The 16,195-nt window shown below is 48.3% G+C and overlaps 1 protein-coding gene across 3 annotated transcripts; it reads left to right on the top strand.

Annotated features, from left to right (window-relative positions):
- The first annotated feature begins 6,152 nt into the window (after window positions 1-6,152).
- Window positions 6,153-13,869, top strand: RCC1 (regulator of chromosome condensation 1). 3 transcript variants are annotated; one of them, XM_006777461.2, is made up of 10 exons: window positions 6,153-6,427; window positions 6,976-7,041; window positions 7,903-8,090; window positions 8,232-8,411; window positions 9,062-9,158; window positions 9,273-9,395; window positions 10,104-10,259; window positions 10,496-10,615; window positions 10,977-11,129; window positions 12,128-13,869. In XM_006777461.2, exons 1-10 carry the CDS (start codon window positions 6,355-6,357, stop codon window positions 12,301-12,303), a joined length of 1,332 nt encoding a protein of 443 aa, XP_006777524.1. In that variant the 5' UTR covers window positions 6,153-6,354; the 3' UTR covers window positions 12,304-13,869. The 3 variants fall into 3 exon arrangements, with proteins under 3 accessions (XP_006777524.1, XP_006777523.1, XP_006777525.1); XM_006777460.2 differs by having other exon boundaries at window positions 6,976-7,083; XM_006777462.2 differs by lacking the exon at window positions 6,976-7,041 and having other exon boundaries at window positions 6,154-6,427.
- Window positions 13,870-16,195: the final 2,326 nt, after the last annotated feature.

Genomic DNA, 16,195 nt, shown 5'->3' with positions numbered 1-16,195 from the left:
TGCTGTGAACTCCGCATCCGCTTGTTAATGCAGAAACACGTTCAAACCTGTAAAGAGTTTTTGTGAGTTTATTTGAGCCGAACTGTGGACACGTGCCGGGAAGCAAAACCTCAAGGAATTGGGATGATGCTCCGGAGAATGGCGGGTGTTTACCTTGTTTTTATAAATTACCATCAAAGGAGCAGCCGGAAGTGGGTTACCTGAAATCCATTGGTGATAGATTCGGGAGGTGGGCAAAGGCAAAGCGGGAGACCTCTGGGATTGGGTAAAAAGTGAAATGATGGACACATGCCTTTTACTGAGGGGGTGCAGGGTAGTTAACAGTCCACAATTGACATGACAATAACAATGAGGGAGTTTGTGGTCGGCCCGGGGCCATTTGTTGCGCCCGGAGGCGTCCTGAAAGAGGGAAGTTACTAGGTACCCAGACATTTCACAGGTACGTTATCTCAGATGCAGAAAGACAATAGGCTCAGTAAAGATTGGAAATTGATCTTTGTCAGGGAAAATACTGGCCTAGGAAATGAATTTTTAATTTCAGACCATTCTTTGTACTTACTTTAGGTCTTTGAGTTTGCAGAACCGCCATGCAGACCTTCCCTGAACTAGTCAGGTTAGCATGTGGGTCCCCTACCCCCCCTTTTTTTTGTCCATAAACGCATCTGTCAACGGATTATTTACTGCTGTCTACCCCGTGCTGCGCCGGCAGGGCTGGGGAGCCATGGTGAGAAGGGCCCCACGTGGCCTTTGCGGAACTGCCGGTCTCCTTGGGGAGACCCATGCGGGGCCACAATTACGAAAGTGCCAGTGTGATCACGGATGTTTGCTGCGGAGTCAGGGGCACTGCTGCTGACAAGTCATTCATCAAATAGCAATTGAGGTGCTCCAACCAAGTGTGATTCGGGTGTCCTAGCAGAAGTTGGGTGTATGGAGTGTTACACAGGAACTCTGAGCCCAGGAGGGTCAGGGATGGCTTTCCAGGTGAGGTGATGCTTGAACCGGGTTTTAAAGGAGCTGCAGAGTTCCCTGGTGGAGGGATTAGGGTGATACAGGCAAAGGAAACAGCACATGCAAAGGCGTGAAGGTCTAGGTGAGTGTAGTGGTCCGGGATTCCACGGATGTTTGAGTCTGACTGGAACACAGGGTACAAGGAGAGGAGGAACAAGATGCTACAACAGGGACTGGGTCTTGAAAGGTCTCAGGTGCCAGACCAAGGGACACTGGGTGGAGGTGGAAAAGGCAGGTGGTTTCACCCAAGAAGAGTATTAGAATGGAGTCTGGAACAATGAATTAGGAGTTCATGCTGGTGTTTCCTGAGACATCCCAAGAGCAGGGATCCTGTTCAGTTTTGCAACTCACAGGTTGAGTCCCCTTGGGCCTCCCACTAAATCTTCCTATTCGTTTCTTTATCAGTAAAATGAAGGTAAGAGGCATGTGGTGAGAATTACTGATACCTGTATTTTCCATAAAGCGGTAGTTCTCACATCTGGTGGAAAATGTGGCCCCTTTTCTTAGGAAAAATAAACACATAAACCCAGACACAGCTCTGTATACAAAGGGGAACCCCTGGTTGGGAAACTTTTTTAAAAAATATTTTTTTTATTGAAGGGACAGGGGGGGAGAGAGAGAGAAACATCAATGATGGGAGAGAATCATTGATTGGCTGCCTCCTGCACACCCCCCGCTGGGGATTGGACCCTCAACCTGGGCATGTGCCCTTGACCAGAATCGAACCCCAGATCCTTTAGTCCGCAGGCCAATGCTCTATCCACTGAGCCAAGCCAGCCAGGGCTGGTTAGGAAACGCTTGAGGTGGAGTATCCCACTTGAGGTGGAGTATCCCGGGCAGGGAGTGTGCCTGGCCCGCAGCAGGAGTTCAGCACATGTTTTTGACAGATGAGCCCCTGCCCTCCCTTCCCTGGGGACCTTTCTCACAAAGTGATTCATCAGCCTCTGGGTCTGGCTGGCAGTTGTCTGCCTCCTGACATTGGGGATGAGGGGGTGGCAGGGACAGCTGCTGTGGTTAGAGAGAGGGCTCTGTCTCCCTTTGTAGAAATGAGGCTGTGGTGGGGTTACAGGGGGTCACAGCAGGAACCAGGCCCTCCCTGGTAGACTGTCTAGTCCAGCAGTCGCCAACCTGTGGTCTGTGAGGTCCGAAAGGTTGGCGACCGCTGGTCTAGTCTGATGTGCCTTCATTCATCACATGAAGAACAGGCCCAGAGAGAGGTGGGAAGGGGGAGCTCTGGCCCTGGTTGGGAGACCTGCCCTTTCACCCCACTCCTGTGTGGCCTGGGGTGCCTTTCCCTGAACCTCAGCTTTCTTACCTGTGAAACCAGGGTGATCACGTTTACCTCAGAAGGCAGGTGTGAGTATTCTAGGAGAGTTGACTGTCTGATTTTTAATTATTTGGGACTGTGTCTCACTCTTCTCCCAGATTGTCAGCTCCTCAAACATGGAAGCTGTGTGTGTGGATTGTGGGTGGACCAAAGACTACTCCTATTCCCCCGCCAGACACTCCCTGTCGGGCTAGGAAAACACACCCAGAGGAGTTAGAGAGGGCGTGTGCACAGGACTGGTTGTGCTCTAGGATGCAGGTGGGTAGTGGGTGTCAGGCTCCGCCCTCGAGGAGGTGCCCTCATTCCCTGTCCCGCCGGAGGATTGCTCACAGCAGCACTGCAGTGCCCAGCGACCTCCACTTGAGAGATGAGGATCCTCAGGCCCAGAGAGCTGGGGTGGTTAGACCCTAAAGCCAGAGGTCCACCACAGCAGGGAGTTGGCCTTTCCCATGTCCTTCAGGTTCTTCACCCACCGGCCCCGCCTCGCCGCCTGTCTCCTCTCTGGTCTCACCAGCCTCTCCCTCTCAGCTTCTATTTCTGACTCTCCACTCTCCTCCCCTAGTCCAGTTAATCTCTCTGTTTTCTTATTATGATAAAATATGCATACCATAAAATTTACCATTTCAACCATTTATAACTGTACAGTTTGGTGGCATTAATTGCGTTCACATTGTTGTGTGACCCCCAAGTTATTCTCTATGTATCACCTTGTCTAGCCTTCACACAGCACCTTTTGTAACAATTTTTTCTTTCCCACTAGAATGTAAGCTCCATGAGAACAGGGGGAGGGTTACTGTTCTTTTTTTTTCTTACTACTTCGGGCCCAAAGCCACACAGTGGCAATAGATACTCAGTAAGTATTTGTGGGATGAATGAACACTTGAACTTCCACGTATTGAACACAGCAGGTCCTTGAAAAATGATATTGCATTCAACATTGTTTCATTATAGTGTTGATGAGACACTGTAATCTGTTCACTTAAAGTCACAGAACCTATTGACAGTGTTATGTGTAGAATTACTACTTATTGTGTGCTTGGCACTTAAAAGTTCTTTACAAAGTCTTTTTTATGTTATATGTATTACATTCTGTATTACAAAAAAAATGCAAGCTAGAGAAAAGAAAATGTTATTAAGAAAATCACAACACACAGACACTGGGGCAGTGGGGGCTTGCCCGGGTGGGAATGGCTGGGGGGGAGGGGTGTCAATCGGGGAAAAAGGAGACATACGTAAAACTTTAGACAATAATAATAATTATTACAGAGAGTGGAAGAGAGAGGGAAAGACAGAGAGAAATATCGATGTGAGAAAAACACATTGATTGGTTGCCTCCTGCACATACCCTAACCAGGGCCCGGGCTGGGGAGGAGCCTGCAACCAACCGAGGTGCTTGCCCTTGACCGGAATCGAACCCGGGAGCCTTTAGTCTGCAGGCTGATGCTCTATCCACTGAGCCAGACCAGCTAGGGCTGGACTCTTTTTTCTGTAGTTGTTTTGTTTTTTGTTAATCCTCACCTAAGGATATTTTTCCATTGATTTTTAGAGAGAGTAGCAGGGAAGGGGTAGAGACAGAGAGAGAAACATCATTATTTGAGAGAGACATCGATTGGTTGCCTTGATTGGGTGCCTCCCACACGCACCCTGACCGGTCCAGGGATTTGACTAAAATTGAACCCGAGACCCTTCAGTCTGCCTGGCCCATGCTCTATCCACTGAGTCAAAGTGGCCAGGGCCAGAGGCTAGACTCTTAACTGCCACAGGCTGTACCACTTCTGCATCAGGACAGCTCTAAAGTGTCCTGGCCCGGCCATCCCTACAGAAAGATCACAGTTCAGAGTTTGGGCACCCCAGGCTTAGACAACCTGACTGTCCTTCACAACTTTAAAGACCAGGCCTCAATAAAGATGCATTTGTGGAGGAAAAAGTTAGTGGCATAAATTGGCTGGATTGGCATCGAGAGAGAATGCCTCTGTTCTCAGCAGCCTTAAGACCTTGGGGAGCAGTAGCAGTTAAAGGAGGGGAGGGGTTCAAGACAGGCTTTTATCTGCCCTGGATCATCCTGGGTCCAACAACCAACCTACCTTCCTTCCTTCTTTTTCTTTTTTTTTCTTTTTCTTTTTTTAATTTGTATTGATTTCAGAGAGGAAGGGAGAAGGAGAGAGAGAAACATTAATGATGAGAGAATCATTGGTCGGCTGCCTCCCGCACATCCCACACCAGGGATCGAGCCTGAAACCTGGGCATGTGCCCCAGACTGGAATCGAACCCAGGAGCCTTCAGTCCGCAGCCTGAAGCTCTATCCACTGAGCTAAACCAGCTAGGGCCCAACAACCCTTCTTGTCACCCATAGGTGATTTCCTTTCCCTCTTTTGTAACACTTGGTGTTTGTGTGCCCTTGTGGGACTCTTAGAAAAGCCAGGCTCCTCCCAGAAGTGACATTTAGGGATCAAAGGGCACAAATGGCCTCGTTTGGTTTTACTTAATTAGAATTAGAATAACTTTGTAATGTCTGATAATAACAGTGATACATCAGCGTTACATAGTGGTTATGTGGTTAACCATTAGTTACAAAGTTACTAGTGATTATCTCAGGGTTTGAGGGCAGTTATGAGGGATACTTAATGTTCTTCAGCTATAGCCACACCAGCTTTTTCATTTTTTATAATAAAAACTAGAGGCCCGGTGCATGAAAATTCATGCACTGGAGGCAGGGTCCCTCAGCCCGACCTGCCCCTCTCACAGTCTGGGAGCCCTTAGGGGTGGGAGGCAACCTGGCGATCAGGGGAAGGTGACGCCCCATCACGCCTCTGCTGCTGCCACTGCCAGCAGCGCAAGCCTTGGCCGGCCCTGGTAACCTCAGCCTCAGGCAGCCCTGGGCGGCTGGGAGCCGCCATCCAAGGCTTGCCTGCACCTCGGGCCGGCCCTGCGTGGCTGGGAGCCGACATCTGAAGCTTGCCTGTGCCTCAGGCTGGCCCTGGGCGGCTGGGGGCTGAGAGAACTGGGGGTCTCCAGAGGCAGGCATGCAGAGCAGCCGGACCCGCCTAGGAGCGGGCCCAGCCTTGCCATGCACCTGCCGCCCCTGCGGGGCTGAGGGGACTGGACACCACCATCTTGTGGCTGTGGATGCCACCATCTTTTTGAAGGTGTGACAGTCAATTAGCATATTCCCTCCTTATTGGCTGTGGTTGTTGCCATCTTTGAGGGTGTGACAGTCAATTAGCATATTCCCTCTTTATTAGATAGGATATGTAATGCTTCTTAATAAACATCTTATATAATACAGGAAAGTGTAAAGCAAAAAGTAAAAATTGTCCATAATCTTATTTTCCAGAGGTTATCATTGTTAATAATGGACGTATTTCCTTCACATTTTTCTACACTTATTTTTACATGTGTGTATGCATTATATTTCAAAAGTGGGATGAACTGTTTTTTGATGTGCTTATTATTTGGCAATGGTAAACATCTTCCTATTCAATAAGTTTCTGAAAATATCACTTTTAGTGGCTTTATACTGTTCAGTCATGAATATACTACATAGCCACTCTCCTACTATTAACACATTGTTTGCAGGTAGTTTTTATCGTGCGCTAACAGGTGGCACAGGCCATTTTTGCTAATTTTTTGCACAAATGGCAACGTTCAGTAAAATTACGATAACTTTAGTGTACGTATTAATGCGTGTCCTGCGCTCTACTACAATGGTAGAACGTACAAATCTGTAAAATGTATAAATACGTTTCCTGCATACAATGTGTTAAGCACATGGGTTGCTCCACTTTTTTATTTTATTTTTTTTTAATGTTATGAAGCATACAGTAGAGAATGTCTGTGGAACTTCCTCTTTGGGCGTATTATTCTGTTCTTGTTCTTAGATAAATTCTGACAAGTGGAATTGCTGGGCAGTGCCTCTCGCCTTTGTAAAGGTCTTTTTCTCTGGGTAATATTGCCTAATTAGAGCAGGACATTTTGCCATCTGACATGGAGTATTTGCCTGGGCTTTTCAGGACAGGAAGATGCCACCCAAGCGTGTGGCTAAGAAAAGGTCACCCCCAGAAGATGCTCTCCCCAAAAGCAAGAAAGTGAAGGGTAAGTTGGCTTCTGTCTCTATGTATGGCCTCTTGAAGCCCCCCAAATCTGGGACTGGGCTCCTTCCCCGCTGACATTTGAAGCTGAGGGGCCTGGAAGTCCATAAGCTCCACCCAGTTGGCAGGTGTCCTGTAGGTCATTGAATCCCACCCTCAAGGAATCATAAAGGCACAGAGACGTGTTCAAGCACTCAGGTGGTACTAGCAAAACTAGACCCGGTGGCTTGGCCCCAGGCAGTAGTGGCTTATGGTCTGGACCACTGGCGTCCAGATGTGGGTTTGTGGCCCTGCCACTTTCTAGGTATGTAGCTTTGAGCAAGTATCTTACTCTCGCTGAGCTTGGATCACCCTTTCATGAAATAGGAGGTGAGCACAATTCCAACCCACCGGCCTGTTGTGAGGAAAATGAGATCATGTCATGGTAGCATTTGAGGGAGGTGGCTGTGGTTTCCTCTGTTCTGGAACCCTGGAGGGAGACAGGGAGGAGAGCCACCCCCATCTGAGAAGGGGTGTGTGGGCCCACACTCAGACAGTGTCTGTCTCTTGCAGACCCTCGTAACCAGGCAGTGAGGGCCGGTGCCTCCCACCGCGTTCCAGGCGCCTGCTACACCCGAGGTGCCTGCAGGCCGAGCCCTGCCAACCAGAAAACCCGACCAGGTGGCTCCCTGCCCAGCACAGCCTCAGAGGCCTGGCAACCCTGGGGGAGGGACTGGACACCATTGGCTGTCCAGGGCCACAGACGGTTGCCATTGGCCAGCAGATGGTCCTGGACTGCCCACTGGTTGGCGCTTACCTCGGCAAAAACCTGTGTTAGCTCTTACTGCTGCTCCTCCCTCTTAGCTGTGGTTGTGTATCTACTTATTGGAGCCAGGTGTCCGTGTGACATGTTCAGGAGTTCCGTGACACCCTGAGGATGGGGGCTAACTGCAGACCCATGTAGGCTCCCTTGGTTTCAGTGCAAACACTGTTACTTATTAGCTCTGTTAACCTCTCCGAGGCTCCATTCCCTTTCCTATAAAATGGGATCTTAAATATGGAAGCATATTTAAGTCTGTAGCATAATTTGGGGAACTGCAGAGCAATTTAGCATTAGTGGAGTAAGCAGCCAGTAAAGAGTAGACTTCACACCCGAGCCCTCACTTTCGGTACCATGGCGCCTTATCAAGAACTTAGAGCCACTCAGGAAAACTATCTTGGGTGCTCACTCTTCTCCCCACCAAGATTCATTTCACAATACTGAGTGTCTCCTTGTTGCTATTTCCTTCCTTTCAATTAATAATGTGCTCGATTTTTAACCTTTACACAAACCCTGTGAGGTAGGGACTTCTGATATCCCCATTTCACAAATTAGGAAACAGGCTCAGAAGGGTCATACTGAGGTCTGTGGCAGAGCAGGGGATTGAACCCAGAGCCCATGCAGTGACCTCTCCTCTCTCCCATCATCCTACACACTCGGCTGTCTTCTTCACTCCTCAGTCTCACATAGGTCCCACCGCACAGAACCGGGCTTGGTGCTGACACTGGGCCAGGGTGACGTGGGTCAGCTGGGACTCGGCGAGAATGTGATGGAGAGGAAGAAGCCAGCCCTAGTAACCATTCCGGAAGACATTGTACAGGCTGAGGCTGGGGGCATGCACACCGTGTGTCTAAGCAAAAGTGGCCAGGTAGGTTGGGGGCGTGGCGTGGGATGGATAGGGTCTGGGGGAGGAGGCTTGGAGATGGAGCTGGCTAGCTGCGCGGGGTGGTCTGAACAAGAATGGACTGAAAGGCCAGATCTTGCACTAATGGGGGCATCCTGGGCACAGGTCTACTCCTTTGGCTGCAATGATGAGGGTGCCCTGGGAAGGGACACATCAGTGGAGGGCTCAGAGACGGTTCCTGGGAAGGTGGAACTGCAAGAGAAAGTGGTACAAGTGTCAGCAGGAGACAGTCACACAGCGGCGCTCACCGAGGACGGCCGCGTCTTCCTCTGGGGCTCCTTCCGGGTAAGATGGGCTGGAAGACTGCATGGGCTGGCAGACAGAATTAACTGGTGGGGCCCCAAGGATAACCTATCTCCATGCCTCTGTTCTACTTACTGGTGAGGAAATCAAGTCCTAGAAGTAGAGCTTGGGCCCAGACCCAGCCAGGTCTCTGGCTTCTTCATTCAGGCCTGTCCACTCCATTGGCTGCTGCCTAGAATCTGATGTTGTGAAGTGTGTCTTAGGAGAGAGGTGGATCAAGGATGTCTTTGGCCGAGGCTGATCCAGGAAACTTGTTGTTCTCACCCATCTTGCTACCTTCAACCTCTCCTCCCTTCCTGGCTGTCTTCCATGCTTCTCAGGAATATTGGATTTTTATATTAATTTTTATTTTAATATATTTTTATTGATTTCAGAGAGGGAGAGAGACAGAAACATCAATGATAAGAGAGAATCATTGATCTGCTGCCTCCTACTGGGGATTGAGTTTCCAACCCAGGCATGTGCCCTTGTTCGGAATTGAGCCCAAGACCTTTTGGTATGAAGGCCATAGCTCTATCCATAAGCTCTCCTTCCCCATCTGGCACCAGTGCCCCTTACCAGACAGCTCTATGGTTGATCTGGCTGGTATGGGGCATGCAGGCCTGGCTAAGTGCTCTGCCCCTCCCTTCTAGGACAATAATGGTGTGATTGGGCTCTTGGAGCCCATGAAGAAGAGCATGGTACCCGTGCACGTACAGCTGAGTGCGCCTGTGGTGAAGGTGGCCTCGGGTGAGTCTGGGGCTACTTGCTCTGGGCAGGAGTTGGAGAACCTTATTCTGGTGTTGGCCAAGCCTTGGGCTCTACAGACAAGTCCTGCATCTCCTGCCTTCCTCTCGCCCCCAGGAAACGACCACTTGGTGATGCTGACAGCTGATGGTGACCTCTACACTCTGGGCTGCGGGGAGCAGGGCCAGCTGGGCCGTGTCCCTGAATTATTTGCCAATCGTGGTGGCCGGCAGGGCCTTGGTAGGTGGGCTAGGTCCCTCTGCCAGGGCAACTCAGCAATGCACCCCCTGATGAAGGTCATAGGCAGGAGGGATTCTCTGTGCGTTTAGGCTTACATCAGATAGACTTGCAGTGGTAGTTAAGGACATTGACTCTAGCCATGGCCGGGAGCTCAGTTTGTTTGACCGTTGTCCCATTTACCCAGGGTTATGGGTTCAATCCCTGTTCAGGGAACATATAGGAGGCAACCAGTGAATGCATAAATCAATGGAGCAACAAATCGATTTTCTCTCTCCCTCCCTCTTTCAATTCAATAAATAAATTCACTCATAGATAGATGATATAGATAGATAGATAGATAGATAGATAGATAGATAGATAGATAGATAAGAACTTTGACTCTAGAGCCAGGCTACCCTGGTTTTGAATCCTGGTTCTACCACCTGTTGGCTAGGGGACCCTGGACATAGTTTTCTCATCTCCAAACCTACCTACTTCATTGGGTTGTTGTGAGGTTAAATGAGTTAACAGAGAAGAATGGCATCTCTTAGGGCTGTGGGAGTCTGAGTGAGGCTCTCTACTCTCTTGGCCTCAGATACCTCTTCTGTCTAATGGAGAAAAGTCCCTGCTTAGCATCCCTTCGAGGGCTTTAGTGAGTGGGAGAAACCACCACGGGTAAGAGGAGCGGCTTTGTGTGTCTGCCACTGACCTTGGCTTCTCTGCCTGCAGAACGACTCCTGGTGCCCAAGTGTGTGATGTTGAAATCCAGGGGAACCCGTGGCTATGTGAAATTCCAGGATGCCTTCTGTGGCGCCTACTTCACCTTTGCCATCTCCCTCGAGGGCCATGTCTATGGCTTTGGCCTTTCAAACTACCATCAACTTGGTGAGTCCCAAACCCAGCATCCGGCATAGCCAGAGTGACCTGGGTTCCAGTCCTGGCTCCACTACTCATGTATCGCACACCCTTGGTGGAGTCACCCCTCGGAGCCAGTTTTGTCATCTGTAAAGGGAAAATATTCATACGCTGGTAGAGGGGAGGATGGCCTCAGAGGGGGATGAAGAAGAACAGCTCCTTGGACACTTTTACCCCTAACAACTCCTCCGGGCCTTGCCTTCCAGGAACCTCAGGCACAGAATCTTGCTTTGTGCCCCAGAACTTGACATCCTTCAAGAACTCTACCAAGTCCTGGGTGGGCTTCTCTGGTGGCCAGCACCATACAGTCTGCATGGATTCAGAAGGTGGGACCTTTGGATCAGGGATGCCCTCATCTCTTTGCACGGGCCTGGCCTGATCCTGAGACCATGACTCTTGGAACCTGGGTCTGCTTTATAGGTTGGGCCAGATTTGGGTCTATGAGGGTCACAACTAACCCCCCAGAGTCCTGGTGCTCTTCCAAGTATGAATTCAGTGGGGGCCTGTGGAGGCTCTCCCAGGCCTCCCCAAAACTGGAAGAGATACTGAAGACCTCCTCACCACCCAGGGAATGAGGACCAGCTCCCATGGATATGGGAACTCAGCTGGCCAACCTGGAACACACCCTCTGCTACTCCACCCACACCCTACGTCCAACTCCTGTCTACTCTCTCCCTCCTCCCACAGGAAAAGCATACAGCCTGGGCCGAGCCGAGTACGGGAGGCTGGGCCTGGGAGAGGGTGCTGAGGAGAAGAGCATGCCCACCCTCATCTCCAGGCTGCCCGTCGTCTCCTCAGTGGCTTGTGGGGCCTCTGTGGGATATGCCGTGACCAAGGATGGTAAGTGGGGCTACCCACATTCAGTCTGATTGGAGCCTGGGGGTTGTGACTCTTGTCAAATAGCCCAGCAGGCTCTGATGGCCACCATGAGATGGAGCTGAGATGCAGAGCAGTATTTATGAAAACATGGTTTTTCTCCTGATTGTCAAAAGCTCTGACTTTGATGAACTTAAAATGAATTTTAAAATTATTTTTTATAGAGAGAGAGTGGAAAGGCAGAAGGGAAGGAGAGAGGGAGAAATACTGATTTGAGAAACATCAATTGATTGCCTCCCGCACATGCTGGGGATCGAACCCACAACCCTTTGGTGGCTGGGCCAACACTCTCCACTGAGTAACACTGGCCAGGGGAATAAACAAATCATTTTAATAAAGGTAATTTGTTCTGTAGGGGGAAAAAACAGCAAAAGGGGATATATAACTGAGACCTGGCCAGGCAGTAGGTCTTGAACCCAGGTCTCCAGACTCCTGATTCAGGCTTTTCTTTACATTTCCCACCATGGAGGGTGTAAGTGAGCAGTCACCAAAGCCTGAGTGGATGAGGGTCACAGCCATGGAGGCCTTGAGAAGTCAGGCTAGTGGAGGTGCTTGATGTGGTAGAGTTCCTGAGGAAGTGGGGCTTGTACTTACACCTTGAAGATTTCTGATAAGCAGAGGAGGGCATCCTGGCACAGAAACATCCAGAGACGTCTCAGAGGTGGCTGGTCCTGGGAGTGGAGGGTGGTGTAGGAGTTTTCGGAGTGGCTAGTCACAGTAGGGCCTTGAATGCCATGCCTAGGAATAGGGAGAAGTAATTGGTGGTGGTTAAGGGCTGTGGTCCCAGGATGACAGAGCTCTTATCCATCAACTCCCTGGCTTTTCCAACTCTCAGAGGTTGAGTCATTACCAGGCTGCTATAGGCTAAGGCTAAAATTCACCCTTCTGTCCCAGGCTTCTGTCACTCAAGAAAGGTGAGGCTATGGATTCTGAAGATTGCTGCCCCTGTGTCTCTCTTGTAGGTCGTGTTTTTGCCTGGGGCATGGGCACCAACTACCAACTGGGCACGGGACAGGAGGAGGATGCCTGGATCCCCGTGGAGATGACAGGCAAACAGCTGGAGAACCGCCTGGCTCTATCTGTGTCCAGTGGGTGCCAGCACACAGTCTTACTAGTCAGGGACAAGCAACAGAGCTGATGAAGCTTCTAGGGCCTGGCTTCCGGCCCCCACCTCCCTCCTGGAACACAAGCTGTGATGACTACAGACTCCAGCAGGCCTTCCCCAGCCCCAAGTACTTTGTCATCACCTGCCTTTTTTTCCATCCACGGAACAATCACTTCCCTCTTTTTTATTCCTCCTTTCTGGAATTAGCCTGTAACCTATAGGATGGAGAGGGCGGAATGGAAGAGGGGAGTGGGTTTTGTTGGAATGTTTAATTCCCACACCCTGAGGAGTTGGGGCTCCATCAAGCCCTACTCTAGTCATGTGCCACTCTTATGTCCTTCACAATCCACAGGCAGACCGATGGTACAGTTGTCGGACCCAGCTGTCATGCACCTATGCCTGGGGGAAACTGGAGAAGGGCAGGGCTACCAGCCATGGGCAAGTCCAAGCCAAGTATTTGGCCCTGAACAGGTGTCCAAAGGGACAAATAAAGAGTGATCCTCCACTTGATCAAGAAAAAGGCCAATCAGCTTTTCTCCCAGAAGCACAAGTGTTCTGTCCTGCACTGCCCATCCAGCCTGCCTCACCTGCCTGAAGTCTGGAAAGGAAGCTGGCCTGCAGAGCAGGACATGGGGGCGAGGGAAGGAGGGTTTTATAAACAAACAGCAATATCAAGAGTGAAGGGAGGGCAGGGAAGAGGGTTGGATGGGCAGAGACTGGTTCCCAGAAAGGGAAGCAGAAGCTTGTACCATGTCTGAGAAAATAGCAAGCAGGTTTTTTTTTTTTTAATGTAAAGTATTTTAGAAGAGAGAGTGAAATCTTTTAACATTTTGAATAAATTTAGAGTTTTATAAAACAGGCCACTTGTTTTCTACACATTCCCTGCTTTTTTAAGGGAACATCTGCTGTGTTGGGAAGGGCAGGATAAACCCATACCTGTGGACTTTGTCAAGACTAGGACTTAAGGTGATGTCCTGATGTGTGCCTGTCAGCTGTGACTGTTCCATACAAATCAAAAAAGATTTTATTTTTGCTTAGGTATTTATGTTTCAGGAATCACTGTATTTAAAAAAAAATTATGCTGCATAATATGAGAGACATGGAATGATTCTTTCAACATCCTAATCCCAAATCAGGATGGTACATCCCTACAAATACTTTTACTAAGCTTGCTGTTTTATCATTTTCAACAGCTCATGTAATTGATAAAACATGATTAACTGCACAGTAACTCCTAAGACAACTTATTCATATTGATGTAGATTTTCTCAGGCATTTGAGCAAACAGAATCATAGAGCTGGCTAATATGATGGTCACTAGCTACATGTAGCCATTTACATTTAAATCAATGTAAAAAATGTGTAAAAAATTTTAAATTCCTTTTTGTACTAGCCACATTTCAAGTCTTCAATAATTACATGTGGTTAGTGCCTATGGTATTGGGCTATAGAACGTTTCTATAATTTCAGAAAGCTGCAATGAATATTGTTGATACAGCAGGTCTGTATATGAATAAGAAGACATTTTTATTAGGGCCAGGAGGATTTTTCTTGGATGTCAATGACTCTTGGAAAAATGAATATAATGTAAAATAACTTGAAATGTAGTCTGTGATTTTTCCCCCCTTTTGAATTTTTAGTTTTGATACAAGCACTATACTGATTAGAAATTGACTTCTTAAAAGGAAAAAAAAATCACACTTTGATCAATCCCTCTCCCCCATCCACCTCATACCCATCCACCACCAATTTAAATTGGATTAGATTTATTGGAGTTTTCCCCTTTTGACAGTATAGCGGGTTGGAAGTGCCTTGTTTTTTTGTTTTTTGTTTTCTTAAAATATATTTTTATTTATTTTTCACAGAGAGGAAGGGGGAGAGAGAGTTAGAAACATCGATGAGAGAGAAACATCGATCAGCTGCCTCCTGCACATCTCCCACTGAGGATGTGCCCGCAACCCAGGTACATGCCCTTGACCGGAATCGAACCTGGGACCCTTCAGTCCGCAGGCCGACGCTCCATCCACTGAGCCAAACCGGTTTTGGCAGTGCCTTGTTTTTAATAATAGCTCTTATGGAGTGGGACCAAAATGGGCCAGGCATTGTGCTGAGCACTTTATAGGCAATAATAGTTTGTTTAATCCTCACTTCACACCAGCTTTTAAAGTAATTGCTGTCTCAAGAAACAGTCCCTGAGAGTTGAAGTGTAGGCTAGAATCTAAATCAGCTTCTACCTGAACCCAGAACTCAAGTCCTTTTCCCTGTATTGCATGTAAGAATTGTAAAGTTCTCTGTTGGTGCCTTATGTATATCAGAACTGTCAGGCACATAGTGTTCTCTAGTATAACTATTGTACTTCTTTATTCCCTGGAATTAATAATTAATTGCCTTGTTTTTCAAATGCTTAGTTCTATCTTCCCTTATCTCCATCCTGGATTGATTATCCCAAAACAAATGTAGTCATAGTACCCCATGTGGCTCAGCTATAAATAATGTAAATGTTCAATACTGCTTTCACAAAAATTAAGATGGAGAAGTATGTATGTAGGAGGGGCAGTTGTTAAAACATCTGAAACTATAAATGAATATGTTATTTAGAAATATGCAGGTACATTCTAAGGAAAAGATTTGGAAATCATTGCCCCAATAGAGTGAGAGTTGGGGGTAAGGATAGATGGAGTAAGGGACTGCTGTTTATATCATAAATTCAGCAAATTTTTTTTTCAGTGCATACTTACTCCCAAACATTGTAGGAATTTTATTAGGATCAAATGTATAAAGATCCCTGTCTCATGAAGCTTATATTCTAAATAAGTATTTAAAATTTTTCCATACTTTAAAAATAGTAAGCAAAGAGCACAGCACAGGTTGGCAAACAGAACTAAATATATTGCTATAAGTTATCATCTGAAGGTCTCACAACACCCTATAAGGTAAGCACTGCTATTATCCACATTCGTCTCAGGTTCAGTAACTTGCCAGAATAATTGAGAAGGTGCTCCATTTGTTTGAATCTATAGCCAAAGCACCCAACCACTACATTACTATTGCGGTGAAATTTGGCCATTTTGGCAACTCTTGCTTGGATCTCGTTTTCAGACCCATGAGTGCCTGACATAGGGGCTCATCAGCCCAGTTAGGAGTCCCCCAAAGGGATCCGGAAGCATTTGTTAAGAATTTCACTGTTTGAGACAACTATCACCAACAGAAGGTCCCATTCTGAGAAATGGGCACCAAAGTGAGCCGATGGCCTGGGAACACTGTTAAACTCAAGATTCAAATCATCGAAATCGTGTTTACCAAGGACTTCCAGGGGCAGGTTAAAGTCCCTGGCGGTTTGGATTAGGGTAGCGGATTTGGGATTCAAGAAAGCAGAGTGACAAGACTGGGGATTGGTTGAGATGACAGGATTGCCCCAATTGACACTCCTTTTAACCCCGCCCCATCCGGCGATTCACGGGAATAATGGAGGAATCCCATTTCAGCTTCAACAAAAATCTCGCCTTGCGAACTGGGTGGCTGGGGCAGACCAGTGGATTGCCCACAGAGTTCGTGGAACTGGATCGTCCCGGCTCCCAAAGCGGACATTTCACCTTAAAAATAACTTGTATTTGCAAGTTTCTACAATGAGCGTATATTACTTTTGAGATGTTATTTGTACGTCTGTTTAACTACATAAAAGTCAGAAAGAAACCCGAGAGCCAGTTACCCCAGCAACCCACCAACCTGCGCAGGGTGAAGTCCACCCTGCACCGCGCCACGGACTCGGACCCCAATTCGCCCGGAGGGACCCGGAAGCTGCGCCCTACTGAGTCTCCGGAAAATTCCGAAGCAGCACCGGCCGGCGCTGCCCGAGGCGCTGCGTTTCGGAGCGTGCGCAGAAGGCGTCGTCTGCGCATGCTCTGTGGCGCTCCTGGCTGGGGGA

This window comes from Myotis davidii, unplaced genomic scaffold, assembly GCF_000327345.1.
Source record: "Myotis davidii unplaced genomic scaffold, ASM32734v1 scaffold149, whole genome shotgun sequence".
In the NCBI taxonomy this organism is placed as follows: Eukaryota; Metazoa; Chordata; class Mammalia; order Chiroptera; family Vespertilionidae; genus Myotis; species Myotis davidii.
This window is presented reverse-complemented; position numbering and strand designations above follow the sequence as displayed.

Coding starts and splice junctions, on each gene's coding strand:
- RCC1 (XM_006777460.2), top strand. CDS start 6,355: ATGCCACCCAAGCGTGTGGCTAAGAAAAGGTCACCCCCAGAAGATGCT. Junction 10,616..10,976: donor AGTCTGCATGGATTCAGAAG/GTGGGACCTTTG, acceptor CTCCTCCCACAG/GAAAAGCATACAGCCTGGGC. Junction 11,130..12,127: donor ATATGCCGTGACCAAGGATG/GTAAGTGGGGCT, acceptor TCTCTCTTGTAG/GTCGTGTTTTTGCCTGGGGC.